This window comes from Varanus komodoensis, unplaced genomic scaffold (assembly GCF_004798865.1).
Source record: "Varanus komodoensis strain SLA01 unplaced genomic scaffold, ASM479886v1 scaffold7_1, whole genome shotgun sequence".
NCBI lineage: Eukaryota > Metazoa > Chordata > Lepidosauria > Squamata > Varanidae > Varanus > Varanus komodoensis.
Window position 1 is genome coordinate 2,074,479 of NW_025336479.1, and position 27,839 is coordinate 2,102,317.

The 27,839-nt window shown below is 46.2% G+C and overlaps 1 protein-coding gene across 3 annotated transcripts in view; it reads right to left on the reverse strand.

The window, feature by feature from the left end:
- The window catches only part of UNC13D (unc-13 homolog D), a 71,817-nt gene that overhangs the window by 7,232 nt on the left and 36,746 nt on the right, over nt 1-27,839 (reverse strand). For 2 of the 3 annotated variants that reach the window (XM_044453808.1, XM_044453807.1), the window contains exons 11-31: nt 27,529-27,621; nt 25,925-26,028; nt 24,822-24,939; nt 23,851-23,975; nt 22,696-22,786; nt 22,183-22,239; nt 21,466-21,563; nt 20,679-20,730; nt 19,332-19,462; nt 18,906-19,026; nt 17,761-17,904; nt 16,913-17,011; nt 16,284-16,490; nt 14,831-14,899; nt 13,765-13,844; nt 11,895-12,000; nt 11,716-11,787; nt 8,058-8,141; nt 7,661-7,781; nt 5,456-5,579; nt 4,217-4,422 (exon numbers count right to left, since the gene is read on the reverse strand). In XM_044453808.1, the coding sequence (XP_044309743.1) occupies nt 4,217-4,422; nt 5,456-5,579; nt 7,661-7,781; nt 8,058-8,141; nt 11,716-11,787; nt 11,895-12,000; nt 13,765-13,844; nt 14,831-14,899; nt 16,284-16,490; nt 16,913-17,011; nt 17,761-17,904; nt 18,906-19,026; nt 19,332-19,462; nt 20,679-20,730; nt 21,466-21,563; nt 22,183-22,239; nt 22,696-22,786; nt 23,851-23,975; nt 24,822-24,939; nt 25,925-26,028; nt 27,529-27,621 (2,302 nt within the window). Of the gene's footprint in view, nt 1-4,216; nt 4,423-4,446; nt 5,580-7,660; nt 7,782-8,057; nt 8,142-11,715; nt 11,788-11,894; nt 12,001-13,764; nt 13,845-14,830; nt 14,900-16,283; nt 16,491-16,912; nt 17,012-17,760; nt 17,905-18,905; nt 19,027-19,331; nt 19,463-20,678; nt 20,731-21,465; nt 21,564-22,182; nt 22,240-22,695; nt 22,787-23,850; nt 23,976-24,821; nt 24,940-25,924; nt 26,029-27,528; nt 27,622-27,839 lie in introns of those variants that run through there. The other variant, XM_044453809.1, reaches the window with a different exon arrangement.

The following is a 27,839-nucleotide window of genomic DNA, read 5'->3' on the forward strand; positions in this document are numbered from 1 at the left end:
CTCCCAAACTAAACAAGGGCTTCTGTCTGCAATACACATGACCTGCGTGGGAATAAGGGATGATTTTTCGTGGTTAATACATAGTCCAAGATCATCGAGCAAGGCGCAGGTCATGTGTATTGCAGACAGAAGCCCTTGTTTAGTTTGGGAGACAATTAGCCAGTCATCTAAATATGGGTATATTTGCACTCCTCTTGTCCGTAAGTGCGCACATACTGGTGCCATACACTTCGTAAAAACTCGAAGTGCGGTGGCCAGGCCAAAGGGTAGCACAGCATATTCGAACAAGTCAAGCCCAACAATGAAACGCAGGAAAAGTCTATGTGAAGGATGGATAGCAATATGAAAATAAGCATCCTTCAGATCTAAGGAGGCGAACCAATCCTTTCTCTTCAGTAACGGAAAAATACTCTGTAAAGTGGTCATCCGAAACTTTTTTGTTTTGATGTATTTGTTAAGATTCCGTAAGTCCAAAATCGGACGAAGACCACCGTCTCTTTTTGGGACCGTGAAGTATCTGGAGTAGAATCCATGCAATCCCTCCAAGCGGGATAGTTGTCAAATCGCGCCCTTGCGAAGCAACTGAGAGACTTCTTCGCACAGTACCGATGAAGAAGATGTAAATCGAATCGGACACGGTGGAGGGACAACATCAAATTCTATCCTATATCCGAACTGAATGATAGACAACACCCACCTATCAGATGTAATGGACTCCCAAATGGGGAGTCAGCCCTGGAGCCGGTCCCCAAAAGGGAGAGGGAGAGGTGGTGTGGGGAGAGAGAGAATAGTTCGCCCGGACCGTCAACGTGGACATTTGTCAGCGTCGAAGCGCCGCCGGCCCTGGGGGAAACGTTGCTGCGGCTGTTGTCTTCACCATTGCTGTCTTTGTTGGTAGTGTTGCCGAGGGTGGAATTGTGGATGGTAAGAGGAATGAGGCCCTTGCCACTTACGCCTCTGTTGAGGAAGCTCCATGCGGCGCGCGGTCATACACGATTTGTGTATCGCTTTTAACTTGCGGTCGGTTTTCTGATGGAATAACCCGGTACCGTCGAATGGCATTTCCTCGATCCTCCGTTTCATCTCATCGGGGAAATTGCAATTACGAAGCCATGCATGTCGGCGCAGCGAGATGGCATTCACGAGAGCTCTCGAATTGGTATCTACGTGATGTCGTGCGGTAGATAATTGCTGCACTGCTACCTGCGTAGCTTCCTTGATGAATACCTTGGCAAGCTTGGCTTGGCGGTCTGGAAGGGAAGAAGCAACGTTATCCAGTTTTTGCATAATAAAATACTGGTAACGTGTCAGTGTTGCTTCATAGTTTGATATGCGCATGCCAAGTCCAGAGGCCACATAGACTCGGCGGGCAAGCGTATCGATCTTCCTCCCTTCCTTGTCGCGAGGGGCTATGTGTCCCCTGGACTCCCTGCCCTGGGAGGATTCGACGACAACAGAGTTCGGGCGTGGATGGTGAATCAGGAACAGAATGTCGTCCTCCAGAACTCTGTACACGGCTTCATACCGACGGGAGGTTGCTTGCGGTTGGGCTGGTTGATCCCAGGGTTGGACCATAGCCTGCCGAAGTGTGGTAATAAGCGGCAGGACTATGGCCGCAGACTGTTCTCCCCTCACAACATCATAGAAACGATCTGTGGATGGGCCCGGCTGTTGACTAGCCTCAATCTCTAGTGAACGGACGAGGCGGGACATGAGCTCCGTAAAGGAGACATGTGGCTCATCGGGCGACGCCGGTCCTTGGGAGGCGACTGCTACATCGGGGGATGTAGAGTCAACCTCAGATTCATCCGAATCCGGATAATAAAGTGGACGGTCGCTCGAAGACGATGTTTCTGGGGAGGTTGGACGTCCCCTCTCCACATGCCTGGCCGTCGAAGGCGAATCTCTCGGGGCGATGGAGACACACGATCCCGAGGGTAGTACGAATAAGACTGATAGCCACCCCAGTCTGGGAAGGCACTATATCTGTGCATCCTCCAGTCGTCACCCCAGTGTTCGGACAAGCGGCTGCGGCGCCTTGGAGGCGAAGGTGACTCCACAGGTGGCTCAGTCGTGGGCATTGGAGTCGGAGACCTTTCCCTCGGTGGGGAGTCTCTAATCTCGCCATCAGAGATAGACTCCCGAAGCGGCTCCTCCACTTGTTGGGTTGGCACATTCTCAGGCTGAATGAGAGGCCTGGGGGATCCTGGTGGTGTTACCTGCATAGTAAATTGCAGGGCCGGTCCTGAAGGGGTCGGTACCATGGCGGCGGACAGTACCGAAAAAACAGACGAACCCGAGCCCCGGTGTTTGGGGCGATCAGGTTTCTTGGTCTTGTGAGTGGGTTTATCTGCCTTCTCCTTCCTCGGAACTTTACGAGCGGAAGGCTTATCCAAACCTGTGTGCTTGCGCTTCTCCCATTTTTTGGCTGGGGAAGAAGGTGGCACCTGGGTCTCCGCTGGAGTAGTGCCTTCAGCTGAAGGACGATGAGAAGGAGCGGTGGAAGCGGGACGCTTTGGAGGAGCGCTCACAGTTGGGATGGAGCGTGGAGGAGGCGGTGCGGCTGAAGAGGAACCAGGCCATAAGAGCAGTTGGTCCGATTGCATCAAGGCCTGGTCCCAGAGGAGCTTGTGGAGACGGTTCTCCCTGTTCTTCTGTGCTTGCTTGGTAAAGGCCAAGCAATGGCTGCACTTGTCGGTTCTATGCTCCTCGCCGAGGCAGAGGAGGCATAGATCATGCGGATCTGCAGGTGACATTTTGGATCCGCATGTGGTGCATTTGCGAAAGGCCGCTCACTGTGCCATCGTGGAAAAAGAAAAGATGACAAGATAGAGGGTAAGATAATATTTTTGGTTTGTTTGTTTGTTTTGGAATATAAACTAGGAATATAAGAATTAGTTAAAGAAGGGATAAAGGCAAAAGGAACAGTAAGGACTCAAGATCTTAGCGAGGACGTTAACAGGCACGAGGCACAGCGAACGGCGGTCGCAAAGACTGAACAAAATGGCGGACACTCCGCTCTATTTATACCATGAAGGGGGAGGGGAGCAGAGTTTTCCCGCCAAAAACCGTTAGCTTTTTAATCTTCCGGCCTAGGCACTGCGCAGGCGCAGCACCCATATGTGTGATGCACAGAGGCCACGACAAAGAACAAGCAGTCTGCAAAGTTCATAATTAATGACTAGTATGTGATAGGTGTGTGTGTTACAGATAACAAGGCAGATGAAAAAATACTTGTTCCCAGGTCTTCTGGCTCTAAGAATTTCTTGCAATTCTCTTCCGTAACTCTAACGTGTTTCCCAACCGAAGCGAAATGATTTTCAAGCCATGAGCAAACATGGCGTTTCATTAAAAGGGATGGATAGAGAAGGGTGTCCGTGCTCATCTTGTGCTTTGTGCAGTTGGGCACTGTAACAGCGAGCGAGACCAGGGGACCTCTAAGGAGAGCAAGGTGTCCTCTTGCTTCCTGTGCAGATTTGTGCACCTCAGATGGGCCCCTACTTTCAGCCTGCTTGCCACCAGGCAGGGACTAAATTTTGACACCATGAAGAAGCAGACTGAGAACTGCTACCGCCGAGGAAGGAGGAGTGACTCCAGGAGGAGGCTCTATTCACTCCCCAGTAGGGAAATGGTACAGATCAGCAGCAGAATTGTGTAAGCCTAGCTCCTCTGAAGACACCAGAGCAGGCAAACCTCCAGGATCTTGCCGATATTATGCTGCAGAGAACACTGTATACCACTAGGCTGATTTCAGCCTTTGTAAGGCACCTTGATAAATTAGCTTCATTAGGCTAACAGTACAGAAGTGGATTTAACTGCAGGTTCCTACCTTCATCAGAAGGGGAGGCTCATGGTCAAGCACACACTCTGCATGCCAAAGGCCCTCCATTTCATCCCCAGCATTTCCAAGTAAGGCTAGGAAAGGATCTGGCCACACTCCTAGAAAGCAGCTGCAGTCCTTATCAACAATACTGGACTAGATTTTGACTCAATGTAAGGCAGCTTCTTAGGTTCTCCTACTAATAAAATCACAGGGCTGACAGGCATTCTGACATACCTACAGCCTGGCACTTGCTATGAAATAAGCAACCTGCTTCCCACATGTATTTTCTGGGGTGTGATTATCTTTGGGGAGCCCTGTGTTCCTGCTTACGATAAACCAGTGGCTAGAAGAAATGAGGATGTGAGGTTGGCGGGGCATAAGCCAGGAAATTACCAATAGTTCCAGGGTGAGTCAAAGGTAAACGGGCCTGTGGTACGCTTGAGGGACTGAGGACCTCCTCATTCTCGTTCAGCCCCAACACCGTGCAGAGGGGGAGAAAAGCTTCTCCCTCCAGATCATTGGCCCCTATGGTGTCATAGTCAAAGACGGTGAGCAATAGGCATGCCCCATCCTGTTGGCATTTATCTGGTGGGACCAAACTGTAAGAGAGAGAAATAGGAGTGTGTCAGAGCCAAAATGCCACTTCTCAGAAAACTCTAGTAGAAACAGCCTCCATTAATTTCATGCCATAATGTTCAAATTAAGGAGAGCTTTGCTTTCCTGGCAATCTCTACAGTGATCTCCAGACCTTATTTGAATGGTGAATGGTGTGTTGCCCTGGCCATGTGCTAAAAGTGTGTGAGATCCCAAGGAAATAATAAACTAGATCCAAGTTTGTTTACAAGGAGATTTTGTTGGATACATGGTACAAATTAGCTAGCTTTCCAAGAGTTTAGCAGCAAGTCACTTACAATGCACAGCAAGGACCAGGCTGCCAGGTAGGCTTCAATCAGCTGGAAAAGGCAGGCAGCAAAGCCGCCTCAGAGAGATGATGTCCGAAAAGCACACAAAGGAAATGGCCAGCTTATATAGGTTCAGCAATTATACATCAAAACACCCTTTGCAAGCTTGATAATATAAATGAATAGGATTGTGTTGACACTTGTAATCTCAAGTGAGTGAGTGATGTTACACAGGTGTCTATGTCAAACATGGGGGAAATATTTCTTTACTTGGTTCCCAAAATGTATAATATATGAAGTTTCCCATTAGTGCCAGTTAAGATTCTCATAACTTAAGAGTCTTATACAAAGAGTCTTTGTGTACCAAGATGATAGAATGCAATATCATAAGCTAATTAAGCTAAGCATACCCCAAATCAGAAGTTCATTAGCAGGTATGATAAGGTGACATTCCCAAAACGGAACACAGCCGCATATCTGCTCTTTGTTCCAACTCTCTTGCAAAAAATGTTTCTTTGTACCTTGAAGGACACCTAGCAAGAACTGTGAGACAATAAGTAGAAATCTGCCTTTTTAATTAGGCTAAGCAAGGTAACTGGAGTGCAGCACTTTGCTCATGCTAAGCAAGACCTATTCCTAAGAAGCCAGAGTCCAAGGCCTGGATTTTCAACACAGGATGGATATAACTGGGAAGGCTCAAGCTATATCAAACCCAAGTGCCTATACATACAACTCAAAGACTTCATCAAACAATGGGTGGAGATTGTTCTTTATACACTGGGTTGTCCGTGCCACCACTTCAGGGAACTCATGTCGGGGCTCCAGGGTCAACTGAATAAAGGGGTCACTTGAGCCTGAAAGAGAGTGTGGGAGGATTGAAAGCAAGAAGCGAGAGAGTAATCGTATGATAGCAACTTGTTGCACCTCTAACCAACCACCAGGTAGCCACATTTGCTTAGTATCTGGTGGCATCCCAAAAGATCCAAGATTGTTATAGCATGTACAGTCCTTACCTTAGTAACGAAAATACGGCCACTGTGAAATGTTGTGGTTACCTCCTTGGTATAGATTCTGGATTGAGGCCAAGAATTACTAGCATGCAATGAGTAAACCCCTTAGCTGCTGAGAATGAAACCTGAGAATAGGAGCTTGAAGCTAAGGTTGCATTTTACAGAGTAAGCACGTGGGCTCACTTGGCTCAGGGCCATCTTCTCTGACCAGCAGCAGCAGCAGCCCTCCATCTTCTGAGGCAGTGGCTTTTCCCAGTCTCCCTAACTAAGATCTTTTTCGGAAATCTTGGAACTTATACATGCAAAGTATATTCGCCACCTCCTGATCTAGCACTGTATTTTCCATGGAGTGGGACACACTCTTTCCTTCAACTTTGTTTTATTTAAAAAACAAAACAAAAACCTTATCCCAATTATCACCATCACAGAGCTGGGGACAGGACCACAACTTTCGCGGGAAGATAAACCAGCACGTGAGTGAAGCAACGCCACCCTCCTCTGGAGAGCTGGGTGCACTACAGGCTGCCCAAATCCTCCCTTCGACTATCAGGGGTATTTCCATAACGGCACATCAAATTTCACTTTGTTATCATCACACGCTTCCCATAAATACATGCAATTACAGTCATGGTATTTTCTGTTCAATTACATTCTAATGTTTTCATGTTATACAGTATATTACAGGAACACTTTAATCAATGCTGTTACAAGGCTAATCATGCCAATGTTTTTATAAGATTATATCTCTTTAGTAAGATAAATGATGCTCTGCATGCAGGTGTGTGCACACAGGCCTTGCTGGAAACTGGAGCACAAGGAAAGCCAGAAACAAGAATATTGACTGTACTACTCCCCTTTCTTGCACAGGTATCAGTAATGGATTGTGTAGTCAGCTGCTAGTTCAGATGCATCCTAACCTATATCATATAAGCCAGTTCCAGACATTTCTTTGCACTTTACCATGAGCAAGGAAAAAGGGAATAAAGAGTGGGACTATGCAGTGAGGACTATGCAGGCTTGGCTGGACTCAGTGGCTGGAGTCCCCTGGAAGAGGGGAAAGGGTTAGCTTTCACTCTGAGAGCATCCCTTGCCTTTCTCCTGCGCAAGTGAATTGCTACCATTTGCTTCTACTGAGAGGAGTAAAACTTGGGCATGCTGAGCGGTGAGGCAAATTCCTGTCCCCCAGCCTAGAATGACTCACCTTCTTGCAGGGACAGAGGGATCAATTTGTGCCTGCACACAGAGCAGTAAGCTACACCAGCAAGGATCCTGGCAATATCCTAACAGCCCTTACCACATACATGCACACTACTTAATGACTGGCATTTTTGCTAGATCGCTCCCCATCCACTTTACCCTAGAATCCGTCTAGGATAAAGTATCCATGCTGTGGGTGGATAAGGTTTCTTATGGCTATTTCCAGCGGAACAGACTCCAGAGTCAGCAGCTACTCTCAGCAGAAAAAGGCAGCAATCTCTGCTGGCCCATTCTTTGCTAATCTGTCAAATCAATCCCTCTGGAATAGTCTCTAAATTACCCACTGCTCATGCTGTCAGGATGTGGCTACTCCCACACCCATAAACCATAAATTTCAGTGTGCTGGACAAGCAAAGCCCAGAATGCAGCTGGATTTTAGGCACAATACTAAGACTGTGCGAAACCTAGGCACTGACAGCAAGAACTGAGCCGTGTTCCAGCAAAAATAAGGGAAACAAGCCGTATCGATCTAAAGCATTGTGCACCTCCTAACAGATTTTTCTTGTGAAAAAGGGAAATGGAGGAACTGTTGTGAAAATGAGTGGGTTACCAATGGAGGCTGCTGTCTGGACTCGCAAATAATATTCTGTGAGTGAAGCAGGGAGACCGAACAACAAAAGCATCATCTCAAAGCACCACAAGCTGCACATTACTTTACTTTGACTTACCATTGGAGTCCAGAGGAAGGAGGTTCACTGCGTTGAGCACTTCAATGCGCAGCTTTTGCTCTGAGCAGCGGTAAAGAGCTTTAATAGTCACAGCTCCATATTTTTCAGGACTAGCCTCCATCTGAGACATATGAACAATTAGAGAAGGAGTCACTGCACCAACAGGAGAAGAATCTCAAATGCACTTTAAATACTTTGCCGGTCTGGTTGCCTTATACTTGCTGGAGTGAGAAACCAGTAATTGACGTCACCTCAGGCCTCGCTCTGCTATTCAACAATCATAGTTTTATCAACACGTCATGCAAGAAAACCAAATGAACACCACTTTTCAGCCAAAGAAAGAGCATGGGTGTGCCACCCATTCCTAAATAAGAGCCAAGAAGCTCTGAAGTCCTACCTGCTGCTGGATACGGGCACTGAAGTACTTCTGGATAAGTTTTCTGCTGGTGGAAGAGCAAAGGTCCAGCTGTTTCTCTAGATCCTAGGAGAGAACTGCGGGGTGAATGTGAAGCAGGCAGAAACAGAATGACCAGCTTTCCAAGTAGAGGCACTCCAAGACAAGAGGTCTCCAGCACGATGCACTTACGGTCCCTCTGCTGAGAGCCATAGAAAGGGCTGCAGTGGCCTCTCGACCCTTTGTGTGCTCTAGCACTTTTGGAGTGCTCTTGCCCTGCCACGTTCCATCCACAGGAATGACACAGTAACAAGTTACCAAAGCAAGTCAGCAACCTGTTTACTTATTAAAATATTCAAATAGGCTAAAACTAGTGTTTCAGACTAAACCTTTTCATCATTCCAGCATGAGAGCAGAAACCACATCTGAAGCTGAACCGTATAAATGCTGAGTTGGGGGCAGCTTGCCTTTATTTAAGATCAAGGTGTGGATTTCGACTGGATCAACAGCACTGGGAGAAAAACTCCCATGGCCGGTTACTGTAGCTCCCTGAAAGTTAGCAGATCCTACTAATGGTGATAAGCTGGGGTGACCGTGGGATCGTAAAAATCATGCAGAGAGACCTTTTGCACGCAGAGGTCTTGCTCTTGCAGGAGGAAGAATCTGGATCAAACCCAAGCTGACAACAAGATTCCTAGCTTGGCCTTTTGCCTTTTCTTTTAAACAAGAATAAAAGCTTGGCTTCCTCTGCAAGCAATGAATCTCTAATATGGGCGGCATGAACATTTACTGCAGGGTGGCCCAAAAGGAAAAAAACACACTGCACCATGACCTCTTGTGGCTCCCAAGGTGTTTTTGGGATGGAAAGGGAGCTGCCTTTACTGGAGGCACAGGGAAAAGCAGCAGCAAGGGGGTCACCCCAACATGGCACCTGTGGGAACCTCTAATGACTCCTGTTAAAGTGTCCCCACTGCAGCATTCAAGCATTTATTTATCCCCACCTCTTTTTTAATACACATACCTGGCTTTGGATGAAATGCATGCAATTTTCTAGCAATTTTAAGTAGTCTTCAACAAAAGTGGACCAAAGATCCAAACAGGTATCTGTTTGAAGGTGGCACCCCTATGCCACTCATTCAAATACTGAAACGTTCCTCATTCCACTGTAGGAAGTGAGTATCCCTTCAATATTATAATATTACAATAGCAGTGGCTACTTCAAGGGACCAACGTCCAAGTGGGGCATGGGGGCCATTCTCCTGCCCGCCTGCTGCTCAGAGAAGGCCGCATCAACTGTGTCCGGAGGCAGGGCTGCTCGGCTGCGGCAGGGACCAACCTCCAAGGCAGCGGCCTTGAGCAGCAGCTCACGGGTGGTGCAAAGGGCATTGCTCGCCTGGTGCCTGCTCAGATGCCAGGCTTCTTGGCAGGGAAGAGGAGAGTTGCAGTGGATCGGCTTGGGGGCATAGCAAGTGCTTTGTTTTAGCGTTTTTATTGGTTTTGTCATATACATTTTATATCTCTCCAGGTAACTTGGGGGAGCAAGGGGGTGCTCCCATTACTGTGAGCACGGCTAGGGGTAGGTATGCTGTTGGGGTGTCAACAGGCCAGCTGGGGGGAAGAGGGGCTCCATACCTCACAGCTATCCCCTCCTCCCCCACTGGATGACTCCTGGCAGCTTTACCACCCTGCCCTTGGGCTGGCGGGGGGGGGGGGGTGGTGCTGCTGCTGCTGCTGCTGAAGGCCAGGTCAGCCCAGAGCAAGATCTCCCTCATCCATGACTTGCTTAACATGAGAGCCTGGTGTGGCTTGCCCCACTGAAAGCTGGTAGGGTGAAATTGGGGCAGGTACTCTCTCAGCTGTACCCACCTGGGTACTTGGTGCAGAACCAGCATTGACTCAAGCACTGGAAACAGGGGTGGCCATGGTCTATAGAGTTGTGATTGCCCTCTCTAGGCTTCCTCTTCACCTGAGTGTGGATCTTGTGTGCTTGTACCTTGTGCTGGGCACTCAAGACAGATCAGGGATTCTGCTGAGGGACTGCCCATCCTGCTGCCCATCAGATTGCCTGCCTGAGCAGATGGAGGTGGTCTCAGACTTGGTTCCGAGGACCTCCAGGATGATGGTTCCGGGGGATCTTAACTTCTATGCCAAGACTGCTTTATCCAGGGCAGCTCAAGACACCATGGCCATCATGACAACTATGGGACTGTCTCAACATGCTACTGGCTCAACACATGTACAAGAACACACCATTGACCTGGTTCTCGCAATAGGACAGAAGGCAGTGATCTGGAAATGAGGGGGTAACATTAAACCTCCTTGTCATGGTCAGACCACTTCCTTTTGAGACTTTCAGCTCCTTTCCTCCTTTGCAATGTTGGGGGACCTATTAAAATGGTCCTCCCCTGGAGGCTAATGGCTCCTGGTGGTCTCCAGAGGGCTCTGGGGGTGCTTCAGACTGGTAGGGCTGGTGCTCCTGCTGAAGTCCAGGTCACTCTGTGGAGAGTGGAGATGGCCCAGACAGCTGACACGATTGTGCCCAAGCGCCCCTTTCCCTTGAGCAGAGCCCACCCAGCTCCCTGCTACACAGCGGAGTCGAGGGCAGATGATTAGCGTACAGGTGGGGCATAACTAGACATGGGTGAGAGTTCATGATCAAGCCTACTCCGTGCAGATGACGGTGGCAAAGAGGCAGTTCTTTTTCAGCAGCATTGCAGCTTCTCAGAGCTGTGCAGAAGAACTTTTTCAAGTGGTCCATGGCCTACTACAATCCGGGCCAGGGAAAGAAACAGTGGAATCCTCAGTAGTCATGAATGTTCCCACATTTGCATAAGAACAATCCTGTGGGTTCCTTTTATATCCCAAACAGAGGCTCTTAAACAAAGGTACAAAAGGAAGTTAACTTCAGCTCATCTTAGACTCTTTTGAAAACCAAGAGTTTGAGCTGAAACTTCCAAAAAAATCCTTAAAATCCATTGAGAGAAAGTTTTTTGTGTTGATTTGGCATAAAATCAGCATGCCTTGTGGACTGTTATGCAGATTTGATTGTTATGCATCACTGCAGACAAGATTACATAGTAAATGACCTGTACTAGCTGAACCTTGAAATCCATTTTTGTGCTGATTCAGACCTTCCAGGAGGAAGTATTCAGCCACACAAAGGTGTTTCATATGCAGCATGTGCTTTACCAGAGGCACTTTTGTTTAGGGTCAAAAGTGTAACTAATAATGTGTTTCAAATTGATGCAGGATCGCACCACTGGGAATTAATGAAATTAGACAGTTCCTTGTTAAGATAACCTGTGGTGTCAAATAAATATGAAACACACCTTTGGTTGAATGTAAGATCGATAGACATGGCAGGCTGACACAAAACTGATGATTACTGATCAGGCATTTTGCAATGGTGCCCAGGGCAGTTTCTCAAATTCCCAGACTTGACCATGGTGCCTCACCATTTGGGAGAGCCCCAAAATATTGCACCAGACAAAAATGGAGCCAGAGCAGGCAGACTGAGCAGCAGCTAACTTGCTTCAGGAAGACCATCGTTGTTCATGGGGAAAAAGACCTCCCGCAGTGATATTTCGTGCATTCCTAGACAGCCTTGCTCAGTACTGAGGGATTTTCCCCAAACGCTCCAGACAGGACAATAGTATCTTACTTTAAATGCTGCAGTATGAAGGACGTCCTTTGGCAGTCCGCAGCCTTCTGCATGAAAGCAGAGTTCCAAACTCTATGGGGGTGAAAGAGGAGAAAGAAGAAAACAGGGAAAGTGAGTGACCCGCTGCTAAAGCGCAGCAGAAGTCACAAGCTTCCATTCCACTCCACCTTCATAAGTACCTGGAGGGCAAACTGCAGTTTCCTGAAGTACTGCAAGCTGCCAGGTTTCTGTTTGGCAGCCCCTTTCAGCACGTCCAGGGTATGATTCCACAGCAATTCCAGGAGGCTGTTTCAAGGGGAGAAAGCAGGTGAGAAGCTAGATTGCCCTGCAGAGCCCGTTCCAGTAAGGCTCAGGGGGTGCCAGTCAACTCTCCTGGTGGTTCTCTACGCAAGGCCTTCATTGTGCCTCATGATCCCTCGCTTGTGGAAGGTGCCATCCTTTTGCATGCTGTTGTCATTCTGCAATTTTGCATCTTTTTTTTTACAGCCAGGATAATAAGGTCATGATAGCAAACACAGAATAGAACAAAAACCAGCCTTGTGTAATTGTGCAATTCCACTATACTCCTGTATGCTCACCCTGGGACGGCCCAAAGTTGCCCATCCCTATCCTAAAACAAAGTAGTAGCATACTACTGCTCTGAGCCTGAGCCAGCAGATCCACATCCATGACTGTAGATGGTCATATTTATTCACAGAACAGAATAAAGCTCCTGGAACTTTATGTTACTTGCTTACAATACTGAGATAATTTCCAGAACCATAATAAGCCTATTTCACGGACAACACTCTTGAACCCGATGCCATCTCACCTATTTTTGTAATATTTTATCTTTTTCATCTTCACCCATTTTCAGTAACAGATGCACAACCCTGGGCCCAAGGAGAGGAGGAGAGGAAATGCCTCTGCCAGGATTAAAAACTAACTCAAAGTGCCGCCATTTTCTTGGCTAGCCTACAATCTTACCCAGCTCCTGTCCTGCAAAAAAAACCCCAGTGTACTTTCCAATCAGATAAGCAGTCTTGCTCTAGTGCTTCCGATTACAAGCACAGCTTATTTACACTAAAACAAAGAGACACATATACTAATCCTGACTGACAGCTTTTTCCTAAAAGGTTTCAGTGTCTCTGGTTGCACTTTCCAGAACTGGTGCTCCTGGTGCTCCACTAGATGAAAGAAGCTATTGTTATCCAGCCTATTTTCTGTATGTTGCTGAGCCTAAACAAATATCAGAACCTGTATGGACAGAGACCATCCTTCCTCCTTGTGCATATTCCCAGCACATTCTTTTCCTAACTTTCCCCTATTATTTTGTTTGCGCACATTCCCAGTGCATTCTTTACCTAATTTCTCTCTATTACTTTCTTTGTCATTTTGTGATAAGCCTCTCAGGAGTATGTTCCAGCCCTTTTTCCACACTGTGTATGTGACTGCAACATTATAAAACACCCCAATGTACCCCACATCCCTTGTAGTCAGTCTTTCTCTCGCTACCTTACATGTATGTAATTTTTCTGGTGCTTAAATAAACTGTAAATAGTTCTTTCTACATCCCAGCATGCCTGTTCTCTCTGATTTTTCTTAACACCTCTGAGCATGCGCAGAAGAGCTGCCTGCAACCAGTAGCCTGAGCCAACAGATCCACAACTTGAGGGCTCCTAGATCAAAGACGGGAGTTTCTGCCTGGACTCCCCCTGGAGAACCCAACAGCACACCCCCCTTGGAGACCCCACAATGCCCCCTTTCTGCGCCAGCAGCTGCTCTTGCACCTCATCCTCTTACTCCTTGTTGTCCCACTTGCTTGTCGGGTGGGCAGACAGCCCATGTGCAAACGGGCTGAGGCAACTACTCCTGCTCATCGCAATTGTCCTCTTTGGGCCGTGGTGAGTAAGGGGGAGATGCACACGCAGGCTGCAATGGCAAAAAGAGGAACGAGCATGGGCCGCTAACCAGTACGCAGCCCTGCCTAGCCTTGATACTGGCCCCAATCCTCATAATGTTCTAATAATAATAATAATAATAATAATAATAATAATAATAATGGCTCACCTTTTGAAGTTCTCCTGGACCAGGTTCCCATTTAGGTACTGGAGCTCACACTCCAAGAATCTCATTAAGGGAGTGATGCACTGGAAGGATAGGGAAAAAATATCAGGGAAAGCAGGTGAGGAGGGTACAGCATTTATAACCAGATTTACCTTGTCTGGTGATCTGCTTTGCACACAATGCTTGTATCATACCAGCACCTGGAATACGCAACCCAGTTGTACACTGCAACCCATTTGTACACTGTATGCACATCAGTGGATAGGTAAGAAGCTTTCTTAAAATTATAGCCCAGTGTGAGAAGTACTGGCAGGGTAACCACTTCAGACGTGGCAGTCTCAAATGAATACTAATGTGACAGTAAGCCATTTAACTCAGCCCAAAATCTGAACTCTATAGCAAAGAACGGCCAGATTGTCTTTCCAGCCTAGTGCAGGGAAAAGAAAAGTTGTGGAACTGTAGAAGTGTCACCATATAACCCGAGCAAAGACGTAGGTAGGACAAATTCTACCCTCTGAAGAATTCAGTATAATATGGTCCCTTACCTATTCATACCTGGCTTTTTTAGAAATAGGAAAGCAACTTGAAAAAGGTAAAAATATCAGTGGTTGTCACATGATACAAGTCAGTCCTTCATGAGAGTTCTTAATACCAGTTCTATAACAGTATATGAAATAACATAAATCAAAATAATTATATAGCCTTAAGCGTGTAACAGCTCTGAGGCAAGCTGGGTTATTGTTTATTTTTTCTAACATGAACCTAGAAACCCACATTCATTCCAGTAAGCTCAGAAATGAGTCTATTCCAACCTTGCTTAACCTGATGCCCTCCAGATGTTTTGGAGTTAGAATTCCTGGCCTTTGCCCATGCTGGCTGGAGCTGATGGGACTTTAAGTCCAAAACATCTGAAGGGCACCAACTTGGAGAAAACTGCTCTAACCATTCAGTCACCACCTTGCTTGATGGCTACCAGTGTTATGGGGTGCCTTCTTGCATTCTTCTGCAGGCCTCTAACATATTGTCCTAGGGCCTTAAAACAGATTTGTTCTGACATTCAAAAACTTACATCCTCTGGGTCCTTGGAGTCACTTGAGGCTGACAGATCTTGGATGTGTCTTGCAATTCCAGCATGCAGCTACCAAACAGGACATATACTTAACATTACTGAGGGAATTTTGTATCAATACTAAGAGCTCTCAGCTTAAAGATCTTACTAATCCTCACACCAGTCAAGAATGATAAGGCAGCCACTATATCCCTGTATTAAATACTTGGTGCATGGGACAGAATCAAATTTTCATAAAGCAACCTAGTCAAATTTGGGATCATAAGCTGCTTTATACTGAATCAAAGTCCAGGCCCATCTAGCCTAGTATGGTCCGCATTGAATGGGCAGTGGTCGTCTTGTGTTTCAGGCAAGAGTTTTCCAGCCCTACAGGAGATGCCAGAGTTTAAACCCAGAACCTTCTGCCTCCAAAACACATGTCATACAACCAGACCAGGCAATACATGGTTCAGGCTGCCAAGATCTTTTAACTCCTTAAGAGCTGTGGAAAGCAGAAACTTACATCACCAAAGAACCCGCCCCATCCTGGTTCCATCTTCCTCTTCATTGTCATCTATATTAACAGGGCACTCATTTCCCAGGTGCTGTTCCTTTCGCAGCACCATCCCTTCCTCCATGAAAAGTATTTTTTTAAATACTTTTTTTATTGTTATATTGTTATTGTGTATTTATGTATTTGTTTCTGTTGTGAGCCGCCCCGAAGCTTCATTGCGATGGGGGCGGCATAAAAATGTTTTAAATAAATAAAATAAATAAATAAATAAGAAGAGGGAGGTATAAGCAGGCTTGGGGACTTGCCTAAAGTCATCCAGTAAAAGCCAAATGAGGACTGAGTGACTGATTTTTGCATTTGTGTGCCGCCAAACTATTCCAACAGGAATCTCTAGGTGGCTTACAAGAACGGATTGTGCATGTTTGGTGGGGTACAGAATGCTGAGGGTCTGTCAGGGACCAATGAGGAGGGGAGAAAATGAGGAGGATGGAATGGAGTATTCTAGAAGTCATAGTTGACTAGCACCTGCAAATTCAGTGAGTGGGAGGTCGTGATGTGGAGCCGCTGGAGCCACTGAAATGGCATCAGTCCTGCTAGGTTTAAAAATGTCTTTCTCCTTTGGGCAGGAAAATATGTGAAGCACTGGAGAGTTGTCTACCACCTGCCAGAGATTCTGTAATGCCAACAGCATTTCCCATACACTTTCAGACCATATAGAGAACCATAAGAGTTAGCTGGTTCTTTTCAAGTTAGTAGGATGCTGAATTACATATATTCATCCACTCACACAGCTCTTGCAGAATGCACACATCCTCCTCCTTAACACAGGGGGTCAATGATATGGATTGCTAACATGGTTCTCTCACTGGCTTCCTTTTCCCCTTTCCAGGCATGGCCCTCCCAACCCTCTCTCTCCTGGACTGAATGAAAGGAGCACGTGCAGGAGGGCTGCTTGGTTACTTTGGTCCCCAGGGTCTGCACCACGCCGCGGATCTCATTGTTGAGGGACGTGACGGTCGCCTGCAGCTGGTGGTGCAGCGTGTTCTGGAACTGTTCTGGTGCAATGACATCTCCGGTCTTCTGCTCCAGCTGCGTCCAGCTCAGTTGTGAGGGCAGCATCAGGATCATCATGCGGAGCTGCTCGATGTTGTTCACCACAATGCAGAGCTGTGGGTTGGGAGAGGAAAAGCCTTGCAAGCCTCCGGTGCCAACTAAAGACATATTTGCCCCTCCAGGGATTTGATTGCATTCGTTTTGCTGCATCAGGTAACATACATTATTTCTGTATGTTACTGTACTCTCTGTTACGGGGGATTTGGTTGATGCTGTGCGATTTCGTTGTGCTTTACTGGCTGTACTCCTCTTTGGAATTAATGCACCAGCAAAAATAGATAATATGCTTCATAAACAAAAGGAATAAAGCAATCCTGCACATTAAAAACGTCTGCTAAGCAAACAGTAGAGTTCCATATCCCAAAAAGGCATGGTTGTCAGTTCTATGTCTTCTTTCTGGTACAGAAGCTGTCCCCACACCACAACCTTCGTTGTAGAACGGGCTGCCATGATTCCTTGCATTCAGCATCACTCACCCGGTTTGCTGCTTCTCCCTCCTCTTGCTGGTTTGATGACAATTCCTCTGCTCTTGTCTTGATCAGCCGGCAGTACATGAGAGCAATTTTGCACATGTCCTAAGAAATCCAGAAGGAGAATGCTTGAGGATAGTGCACATTTCTGTTCAAGCAAGTCTTTGACGTGTAAATAGTCTGTGGGGTTGGTGGGACTTTTATTTGAATATTGTCACACTTTTGGCTATGCATTTAATGTATTTACTTATTGTTTCAATCCATTTTTCTTTATCTAGGACCCCTTTCTTGTTAGAAGGGCAGGATAATACAAATCAAATAAACAAACAAATAAATAAATATAGGTAAGGAAGGCTAGCAATTGCCCGTGCTGTACATGCAGGAATTGCGGTACAACATGTCTGAAGGGTGCCAGATTGCTTGGACCGATGAGAGGGAAGGGAAACTCGCAGAGGTTACTAGTCAGGCATAAATGGAAATAATTTTCCCCCAACACCAGTTATGACAGAGGAATCTAATCCTGACCATGAAAGCAAAACCCATTTGGTAAGCTTCTTCAAGAGGGAAATTATTTTTAGCTCTTTTCTTCCCATCTCCAACTTTAGTCCTTGGAGAAACAGGAATTTCATTGTACTTTACCGTAAAAGGTAAGGCACTGCAAACTCTAAATTCCAAATGTAGCTAAAACAATTCATCTATATAAAGAAGAACTCTTAAAGCACACAATTTGGTTTGTTGCACCATTGAGAGGTACCTGAACAGGACTTTCATGGAATTGGAACAGATGTACAGGTAAACACGAATGAAAGTGGCATGGACCAGAAAGAGGTTGCTGTGTCTGTCTCTATACACACCTCGACAAATTTCACCATGATCATGAAGGCCTCTCCAGGATCTGGCCAGTCCAGCTGCTGCCAGGTCTTTACCATCTGAGCATAACAAGTGGATAAGTCCACGGTGGATGTACTATGCTTATTCAGCTCACCCAATGTTGTCAGCTGAGCAGAAATGAAATGAGAAAGGGAAGTCAGTGACAACAATGGAATGAAAACGGCATTTATGGTGTTCTTCAGCCACTCTGGAGCTGGGATCTCCAAGAAAGACAACTGGATTTCCTGATCCTCCAACAACTTGATCTGGAATGTCCCATCTACTTCAGTGATGTTAGACCTGTGTAAGTAGCTGTCAGGAGTTTGGAGAGACATATCACTCCTAACCTGTGCTGAGGGGGGTTCAGATGGGGCACAACTGCCATTCCATTGGCAGGGCAGCTCATCCGCTGCAGAGGCCCCAGCTATGTTCACAGAAAGCTCTGCAAAGAGAGAAGTACTACTGATGTTTTCCCAGCGGTTGAAGCTTTAATGGGGCATTCTGAGAACATGTTCCCCACCCCTGGACAAGCCCCCAGGTCAAGCCCTTAGTTACAAGGGTTTCAGTGGGAGGGGAAATTGAATGGGAGATTTCGGTGGGAAAGGAAGTGGAAATGGGAGGGTGAAACTGAAAGAAACAGAAAAGAGAAAGCCCCCTGCCCATCTCCTGACACTACAAGTTGGTAAAGCACAGGATGCCAGGTCAGATTCATAATGTAATAATAATTAAGCATTTTAAAATGATACATTGTCAGACTGAGCAACATTTCTATTGCAAAGAGTCTCGCTCTGAATGGAATAAAACTGAAAGGCATTTTTATATCGGTGTCTATTTTATGGCATCTAAGCAAACACGGAGATCAGAGCCATAGATCTGTCAGTGGGTAGCATTTTTCCCATTTTTACTCAGCACTTCTGCTCAGCTACAGAGGTTATCCATAGCAGCAGAATCCAGAACTTCCTTTCTATAACACAAAAATACAACAAAAAGAAACGTGACATAGAGACGGAGATGAAAGATATACATCCGTCATTAAGAGTGCAAAGATAGCTGGAAAAAGCCTCTGAAGTGAAGATGTGAGGGGTAAGAACTACAGATTTTCTTTATGTCCTCGCTAGGGACCCCTCACCTGGTCTACTTGGATAGCCCTCTGGGTCCTTTCCAGGGCGATTGTGTATGTCTTTTCGAGCCACTTGGGAACAGCTTCTTTAAACCACTCATGGAAGTTTGCAAGTGCAAGAGGACCTTCCCTGGAAATAAAAAAAGACACAGAAGTAGTTCTTATTTCATGCAGAAGAGTCATAGGTGGACACTTCGTCTGCTACACGTGCCACCTTAGTCATTCCAGCCTGGGTTTGTTCCAAGGACTGACTGGTTATGCAAGTTGGGATGAACAACCGGAAGCCTGTCTTGACAGCTATTTTCAGGAGCGCGCACACACATTGACCCCCAAAGGTCCTTTGTAAGTGGTAGGGCCTGACAGGTAGCACTGTCAGATGGAAAAGCAGCCCCCACATGGTGAGCTTAAGATTATGGGCCAGGCAAAGCTCAGCACCTGCTGCACACGAAGTCCTTCATGCCATGCAACTCTTGCAGGCTGAGATAGAGCTGGAACAGGTTCTCTGCTGTGAGCTGGGACATGCAACCGTCAATCTTTCTCAGCTGCTCCTTGACATAACTGGAAACCTGCAGCAGGGCAACACAAACTACAATGGGTCCGTGAGAAGAAGAGCCCTGCCCTCCATCTGTGGTGATGCCACAAACAGCCTCTTCTAATAAGCGGTGCTTTGAGTCCTCTTTGGAAGCCATTTCAGCTAGTGCCCTATACAATTGCTGAACTATTAGAACATACAAATACAGCCAGGAGTATTGCCATTTGCACTGGGCTCAAATGTAAGCATGGCTTTGATCCTGATTATTGTAGGCAATGCTTCCCCCTCCAGGAGTCCTCTGTACCCAAACACCACAAGGGCAGGTGAAAGTGGCAAGGCCAGGAGCCATTCATGGGATGAGTTTTCCTCCCCACCTTTCTCCTACCTCTACCAAGAAGGAAACCATGCTCAGACTGGCTAATGGTAGCCATCTCCAACTGGGCCTCCAGGAGCTTTGGACTGCAGCTCCTAGAATTCCAGCCTACTGGTTATGTTGGCAGAGGCTGAAGGGAAGTCTGGAGAGCACCAGATTGGGGAAGACTAGGCTAGGCTTCTCAGCCTACCAAGCAGCTATATATTTATGTATATATGTATCTACCATCACCTATTTAGTGGTACCAACAGGTCTTTCAAAGGCTAACCAAGACACTCCACCCAAGCCCACAAGCCCTTTTATTCCAAGTGTCCCCCTGGCATAAAAGACACTGTACATTTTCTCTGGACAAGAACTTTAAGGAATCAGACACATGTGGCGCGTTCTCCCTTCATACAATCTGTTGCAAGGCTCATTGCAAACTGAGCTGACTTTCCTCTCATCCCCTTCTAACCAGCATTCCTGCTTGAATCAACAGATAATGACCACTTAGAGGACTCTGTTTCCTAAGCACCCAAAACAGCAGGACACTCAGAAGCATCCAAGTACTAAAGCTGGCAGAAGCACTGGTGGTTTTTTTACGTAGCTCTTGGATTGGACACGTTTTCCTTCATATTACTGGCTGATGCATCTGAACCAGCTTCAAAAGGTCCTGAGTTTATCATGAATAAGACTCAGATCAATCCTGGCCACCCACAAGATATTCTGAAGATAACACACATTTCCTGCTTATACTTTTAGATATTCTTAACCAGACAAAGAAGATGCAATTTTTGCCTCATTCCTGGTCCGATCCCTTGCCTCACCCTCTTCTGCCTTGCTGTGGAATACAAAACTGAAGCCCTTCTTGCTACAGAACAACAAAATAGCTACTTGCCTGCTCCTGCATTTCAAGGTATGCAATCGAGTAGAGATCCAGCCTCATGGTGCTGCACCAGAAGGAGAGGGAGAAGCAGGTGGTCAGAGGTTTGCTAAACACCACTCAACAGTTTGTTTTACCTGGTTGTTTCATCACATCATGTTAAACCTTTCCATGTCTTCCAACAGGATGCAGATACAGTAGAATAGGCAAGCACAGCCTTGCAGTCAGATCCAGCCCTCTCTAAGGCATCAAGCTGGGTCCCTGTGGTTGCCAGTTGAAAGGCAAGAGGGCTGGGTGGAGGATGTAACAGCTGTGGCACCAGGTAGGCCAACAGTCCCTTTGGGGAAGGAGTGGGAGGAGCCTCAGGCCCCAGCTCCCTTCCCATCTTCCAAGTAGGCCTAACAGAAAGCTACCAACTGACAGGGGATGTTTTAAAAAATCTGAGAAAGTCCAGATATCAGAGAAGAAAAGAAATTTGTAGTGAGATAATTGGCACAAAAAAGCTGATTTTAATCTGAACAGTTTCCTTTCCTTCTGACCTAATGATAGCTAGTGGGCATATATATTAAATGGGCATTCATGTAATGCAAGCGGACTCACATATAAAAGAAACAGAAGCTTATTTTCCAGGGAAGAACAAGGAACCTAATCACTGGAGTGGGGTTCTGCTGTTGCTCATCTCTTTGTTTCAATCACTGGTTTTCTACAATTTGCTTTGCTAGGACTTTTGCTGCTGCAGGAAGGATTGAGAAAGAGCTTTATGAGCAGTCAAACAGAAGAAAGACATCTTCTGCAAACTTACCTGATGAAATATTTATTCCAGGTTTTGTGGCATTGCTGGAGATCTGCATTCACCTCCATAAGAAGGCCAACCAGGGCCTTGCCACACTCCTCCATAGTCTGCAAAAGTGGGGAGAGTGGGGAAGTTCTGACATGATTTTTATTGCTCCCAGTAAGCCAAGTTCATTCAAATGGATGGGTTTCTCCCTCCAGTACTACAACGTCAGCCTTGTGGAATGCTCAAAAGACTTCTGAAATGGCAAGATGCCACTTCTTCAGTCCCATGCTTCAGCCACTCATGTGGTCTCATTGCTAATGAGGTGGTTCTTAGTGCTGAAATAGCAACTTACCAGTGTCTTGCCCGATACACATTTTGTTCAGCCAGACACTCGCTCATGTGAACAAATATAATACAGTATCTAGCCCATCACAGATACGGCTGGCACCAATGCTATGGTGGGGGAAAGTGACTTAATAATCCCTTTTCCCCCAAATGAAGTTGCCACAGGCCATATCTGCAATGACCTGGACTACACCTGAATATTTTGCAAGGCTGGGTCTGCTTGCTACAGACAAGACATAAATGAAGCAGTTCTTACTTTCACTCTTCCTTGCTGGGCAGTAGTAGAAGTTAGCAAAAGCCAATTAATTGGATCAGCCATTGCAGAATTTATGGGATGCACACAATTCAATGAGTTTCCATCACCATAAATCAAATCAGACTGGAAAAGACATTTACCTTTACCATCGGCTTCAGGTGTTGCTTCTTCATCTGAAACCACTGTGCTGTTCCAGACTGAGAAAAATAGGGCACAGAATAAATAGCAGAAAAGTTGCATTCTATAAGCTTCCAAAAACACTTAAAAACCCACATGCAGGATATGAAACCAGACAGTAACTGTTTCATCTGAACACATTACCTAGACCCAAGGCTAGAAAGGACAGTGTCCAAGGATGATATGGGACAGTGAGAAAGGTCTACAACCAAAGCTAGATCTTTTGAGCTTTCTGTGATTTGCTTTGCAGGCTCTGTCACTGAGGATGAAACTAGATCATACATTTTTCTATGACAGCAGGAATGGGCTTCCCAAGGCCTAGCAGTTGGAAACAAACAGGATCTGGAACAATCTCTTTCCATCTCTACTTTTACACTGAAGAAAGGAACACAGGAGCCCTCAAGGACTTGCAAGTATTGAGGAATACTGCTTTGGACTTGGCCAGGAACTCGCAAGGACACCGATGTGGCCTGTACCTTGAGTGCCTCTGTCACCATTTGTTGCAGGTCAAGAGGTAGAGTACAAAGTTCTCTGAAGGCTTTCATTTTACACATCTGGACCAAGACCCTGTGAAGACAAAAGCCATCACTGAAATCTAGCAAAACTCATATAATGCTTTGGGATTTCTTTTCCCACATGCCACACAGTAAGGTTGCCACCTCCCATCTAGCAAGCTCTCAACAGTTCTCAATGCCCTCAGCTATGGTGCTCCTCTAGACCTCTTCTTCAGAGTGGGGCTCGGGGCATGACGTTACAATGGGTCTGGTCCTTTCTGGTTGGGAGACAGCTTTCAGGAGACCGCGCTGGACAACTTCTATTCCATGCCACAATCACTGGCCTGTAGGATACACCAGGTTTCTATCTTATTCCCCACTTTTAAAAAAATGTCTACATGAAGCTACTAGGAGAGGTCATCTTGAGAGCTGGACTGAAGTGTCATCCGTTCCTTCTTTCCTGCTTATCTACTAACCAATACAAAGTGGAAAACATTCTGAATAAGTATTTGGAAGCATTTCTTGGCTGGATAATAGTGGATCAACTAATACTTTATCCAGACAAGGCAGTGGAACTGGTACTACTGATCTGAATGGAAGTTAGGAAGTGGTCTTGAACGGGGTTGTGTTTTCCTTAAAGAGTCAGAAATGCAGTCTGATAGCTTTCCCAGACCTGAACTATCTGTGGAGGTACAGGCAGCTAACAGGTCTTTTACCAGCTTAGGCTGGTTTGCCAGCAGCAGCATTATTTGGAAAAAGTACACATGGTTTAAGTTACGCTGGGCCTGATTACATCAAGGCTAGATTACCACAAGGATCTTTACATGGGACTGCCTGTAGGAACTGCTCAGACCTTCAGCTGGTACAGAAGCCAGGCTCAAAGTACATTATATCAATTCTGCATCAGTTGCATTGGTTATTATTCATTTCCCAGCATCAGCATAAAGTGCTGGGTTTGACCTATAGGCCCAAATGGTTTGGAACTAGGTAATTTGAAGGACCAGCAGCATTTAGATAAACCTTGAGACTGACCTCAAGGCCCTGCTCTGAGAGAGCTTTAGCTACTGGGAGCCACCAGGCTGGGTGGTGTAGGCTGATGGTGGTCCCTTTCCATAGGGCATATTTCTGACAACTAACCTGAGCAGTGACTGCAGCCTCTGCGTAGACTTGGGAGCAGAGGGTGAAAAGACAATTCGGAATCTCTGGATGAGAGAAATCCCATAGGAGAGGAAGCTTTGGAAAGCATCAGCCAGTTCCTTTTTCTGAAGAATTAGCAATATATATACATATATATTAGCTCTAATGAGAAAGATGTTGTAGCGTTCCATTGCTCTTAAAAGCAGTGACTGCCCCACATTCCTTCCTCTACCAAAAAGCCCCTTTGCTGCCCAAGCAGAAGCAAATGCTGCCTTGAGGGAGGAAGACACTCAGAATATGGTTTCTCCACTGCGGGCAAGGAGAGCCACCCTGGCACAGGAGTGGTATGAAAGGAAATAAGGACACAGTAGAAAGAGGCAAATTGCCAGGTGCCAGCGCAAGAGCTGCAGTGGCTAGAAGCCACCCTGATGACTCCATTTTGTGCATGCGTAAGTGCTACTGTGTGCCACTGATAAACACACCCTGAGGAATCAGCTGGAATCAATGTTTGATTGGGCCTTACTGTTTCTGAGGGCTTCTCTGCATGAGGCACTTACACTGGTGCTTTACCAAGGCTACGCCCTCCACTGTCTTTGCAGAAGGACTGGAATGCCCTTTGCAGGAGCGTGTTTGTTCTCTGCAGGGCAGGGGAGGCTGCCTCTGCCTTTCTATATGTTCCAAAGTGGCACTGCCCTATCACATGGAACTGTAAAAAGACGCCAGGCCTCTGTAGTGAGTGACAGCAGCAGCACCCAGGAAAATGGCTGACATTTCTCGTTCTTTGAAAAGCTGCAAAAATAGCTGGAAAGGAAAGGCCCTGGAAGCAACATTGTGAGCAGGCCCCTCAGCATTTTGTGCATGAGGGATTCTATGCAAAACACAAATAGTCAATGTGGAGAAGCACTGAGTCTTTGTCTAGCTGGACAGGAATATCCTACCAGCCATATCATTGCATAACCATCATGTCATACCTGCTCAGCTGTTAACCGTCTTTGCATCCACTGGTACTCTATGCTGGTGATCTGGTGGAGCAGACAGTTGCTGCTGAACTCTAAGACCTGGTACAGCTTGCTGTACACCAGCCAGTGCCTGTGGCAAGGGCAGAAGAAGAGTACTGAAATAAGGAGGATTAACTCCCCCATGAACCAGTGGGACTGTGGCAATTTTCACTCAATCAGATGGGCATATTCAAATTAATCCAATAAAGAATTCAAAATTCTGCAATAAAAACACAACAGGCCCATGTGCATTGATCAGAGAAAGTTATGATGCTTAGGGATTGTTAGATAAATTGGCTTAGTTTTCCTATATTCCTCCCATTGTAAAATCTAGACCTCTTGGCAGAATTTGATAGTGGTTATTATAGAAGGGGTTACAGAGTGATGGTGGTAGAAAAAAGAGTTCCATGTATTCTACTGGAACAGGAAATAGTTCTGGGAAGAACCACTGATGAGATCCCATTCACTGGACTGCATGCAACAATAAATCAAGGAGAGGCAATCTCTTAAAAAGAAAAGCTAAAATAAGCAGATCCAACGTCTGGACTTGATTCCAGGTCTAAGAAAAATCGTAGGGGAGTATCTGTAACTAACCCTCATGTTTTACAGTAATTTCCACTGATCACATGGCAAGTTTGCAGGCCTCAATTAAACCCTGTAACTTCCTTATGAAACAGGAAGCAACCATTATGGCTCTTTGGATATTTGGGGAAAAAAGAGTAGCAGGGCTGGGAACAGAAACCAGGTCCCTTCTCAGCACCAACCTCTTAAGTCAGTCTTTTGCACATAGAAACAAACTTGAGCATGGTTTGCCATTGAATTGGGGGTTCTTGTTGAATACTGAGTTATTATGTATGAACAACTGTGGGTTGTTAACTGCAAAGAATTCAGTCAGAGAACCCATGGTTTGTGAAATCTGGTTTGCTCATGGTTAACAACTCATCGATAAAAGATAGTGCAGGATTTGCACATAATGACAACTCATCAGCAACCTCTATGCTGGGTTATCATTACGTGCAAACCAGGTCTTTCCCAGATGTTGCTACCTCAGGTGGGAGGATGCAGGAGATACTTACGCCAGAACCTGGTGGAAGTCAGAAAGATCTTTCTGACTAGCATGTAAATACAGGATTGTACTGGCATGTTTGCTCAGTTCGCCATCCCAGAACATACTGCCAGCCTGTAGGGGGAAAAGGACAACAAACTGGCTGCTCTTTATCAGGCAGAAGAAAGAGACTGCAGCAGCACCATTACGGCTGTTTTAAGAAGCTCTAAGAACCAGCTGTTTTAGACACACTGAAACACTTGATTGGTGTTGGTCTCCACTGAGGTTGTTTCTACTTGGCCCCATTTACCCAGGACAGCTCACTGAACTGACTGGAAGGAATTGGGGAATAGCCAGACTGAGCCCTCTGCATGGAGACAAGCTACTCAGCCAGTCCCAAGAATGTGACTTGTATTGATTAGTGTGCATTAAGAAGCAATCATGGTACGCTGGGTATTCGATGCCTGTATGAAGCTCTTTTGCAATAGGTGAACACTGGGCCTCATCCAGCCTACCCAGCCTCTGAAAATGTTTGCTTCGCTTCCTAGTGGCTCAGCACTGCCCTTGCTTTTTCCTGTGGGTTCTTCATGGCTGCTATGCTCCCTTGTGGCGTTGTGCATCTGTGCAAATAGGACATGGCCTAAGGAAACTGAAAGCTGGAACGAGAATGCTTAGCAGTAGCCAGGGGCAGGTGGTACACGGGAGAAGCAATATCCCCCTTGACAGCAAAGGCATTAGCTTTCCCTGCAATGTAATTGAGCAACTGTGCTGTAAAGAAGGGCAGGAGGAGGAAAACACAGTTCAATAAAGTGAGCTTTATAACAGCAGTTGAATAGACGCTCTGTTTGTCACTGATGCATCTTTGTTTCACTACATTACACTAATGCAGTATCATGCATCTGGCCCACACCACTGGCTCTGAAAGTAGGCCATTACGCTGAAAATGGCACCAGTTTGGAGGGGAGGGAAAAATACAACCATTGTATTTTACTGTACAATAAAAACATAGTGACAAGACGGGAAATCCATCACATTACTGCTCCTGCTGGTTTTTAAAGGAGATGTGACCTTCACTCCCAGCAAGTGCATCATTTGCTTTTGCCTTCTTGTTTACATGCTACCCAAAACTACTTGAGAATGCAGTTTTGTAGGTGGAGCTGTCAATCAGCCTGTTTGCTCAATCTGTTTGCTCAGCCAGCACAGAAGTTGGCAAGAGGTTGCAGCTAGAGATCTACTTTGGGTCTGCCCTTGAGTGGAGGGCTGGAAGGAGATAAGGATATAGAAATGAATGAATCTCCTGACCTGGCTTGCTACTTGAGTGATAAGCAGGGTAAATGCCACCCTGCTATGCCCCACTTCACAGCGGTTTTGCTAAGCTGGTTTGATTCTTCCCCAGTTTGTTTGTTTGTTTGCACAATATCCCTCCTTTTTTCTTACAAGAACCCAAGGTGGCTTGCCTGCTCTCAATGTTATCTCCACCACCACCACAACCCTGTGAGGTAGGTTGAGCTGAGAGTCAGTGTCTAGCCCAAAGCCACCCAGTTGGCTCCATGGCCAACCCAGACTGCCTGCGCCCCAGACCTCATGGGATGCTTGAGCTCTTGACCACTGCACCACACTGGCTCTCCCATGTACCTGGTGCTGGAGAATCTCATAGGAAACCATCTGCTGAAGCAGGTGCCGATGGACTGTAAAGCTTGGTTGCATCTTACTGGCTGAAGTGGCCCTCTGAAAAGGAAACAAGGCTGAGCACCCAGCTCCTAGATAGGGTGGGCATTCCTGGATGGCCAGCAAGCCTCCTCTCTACCAAAGCACATGCTTTCATAGTATTGGATGAGCTTGGCAATAATACATCTCTGAGTCTTCAAGTGTCATCAGAGGTCTGAGCCTTTGATGTCTTAGCACCCTGGCAAGGAAAATGTCATTTATCATTTTATTATCTTTAT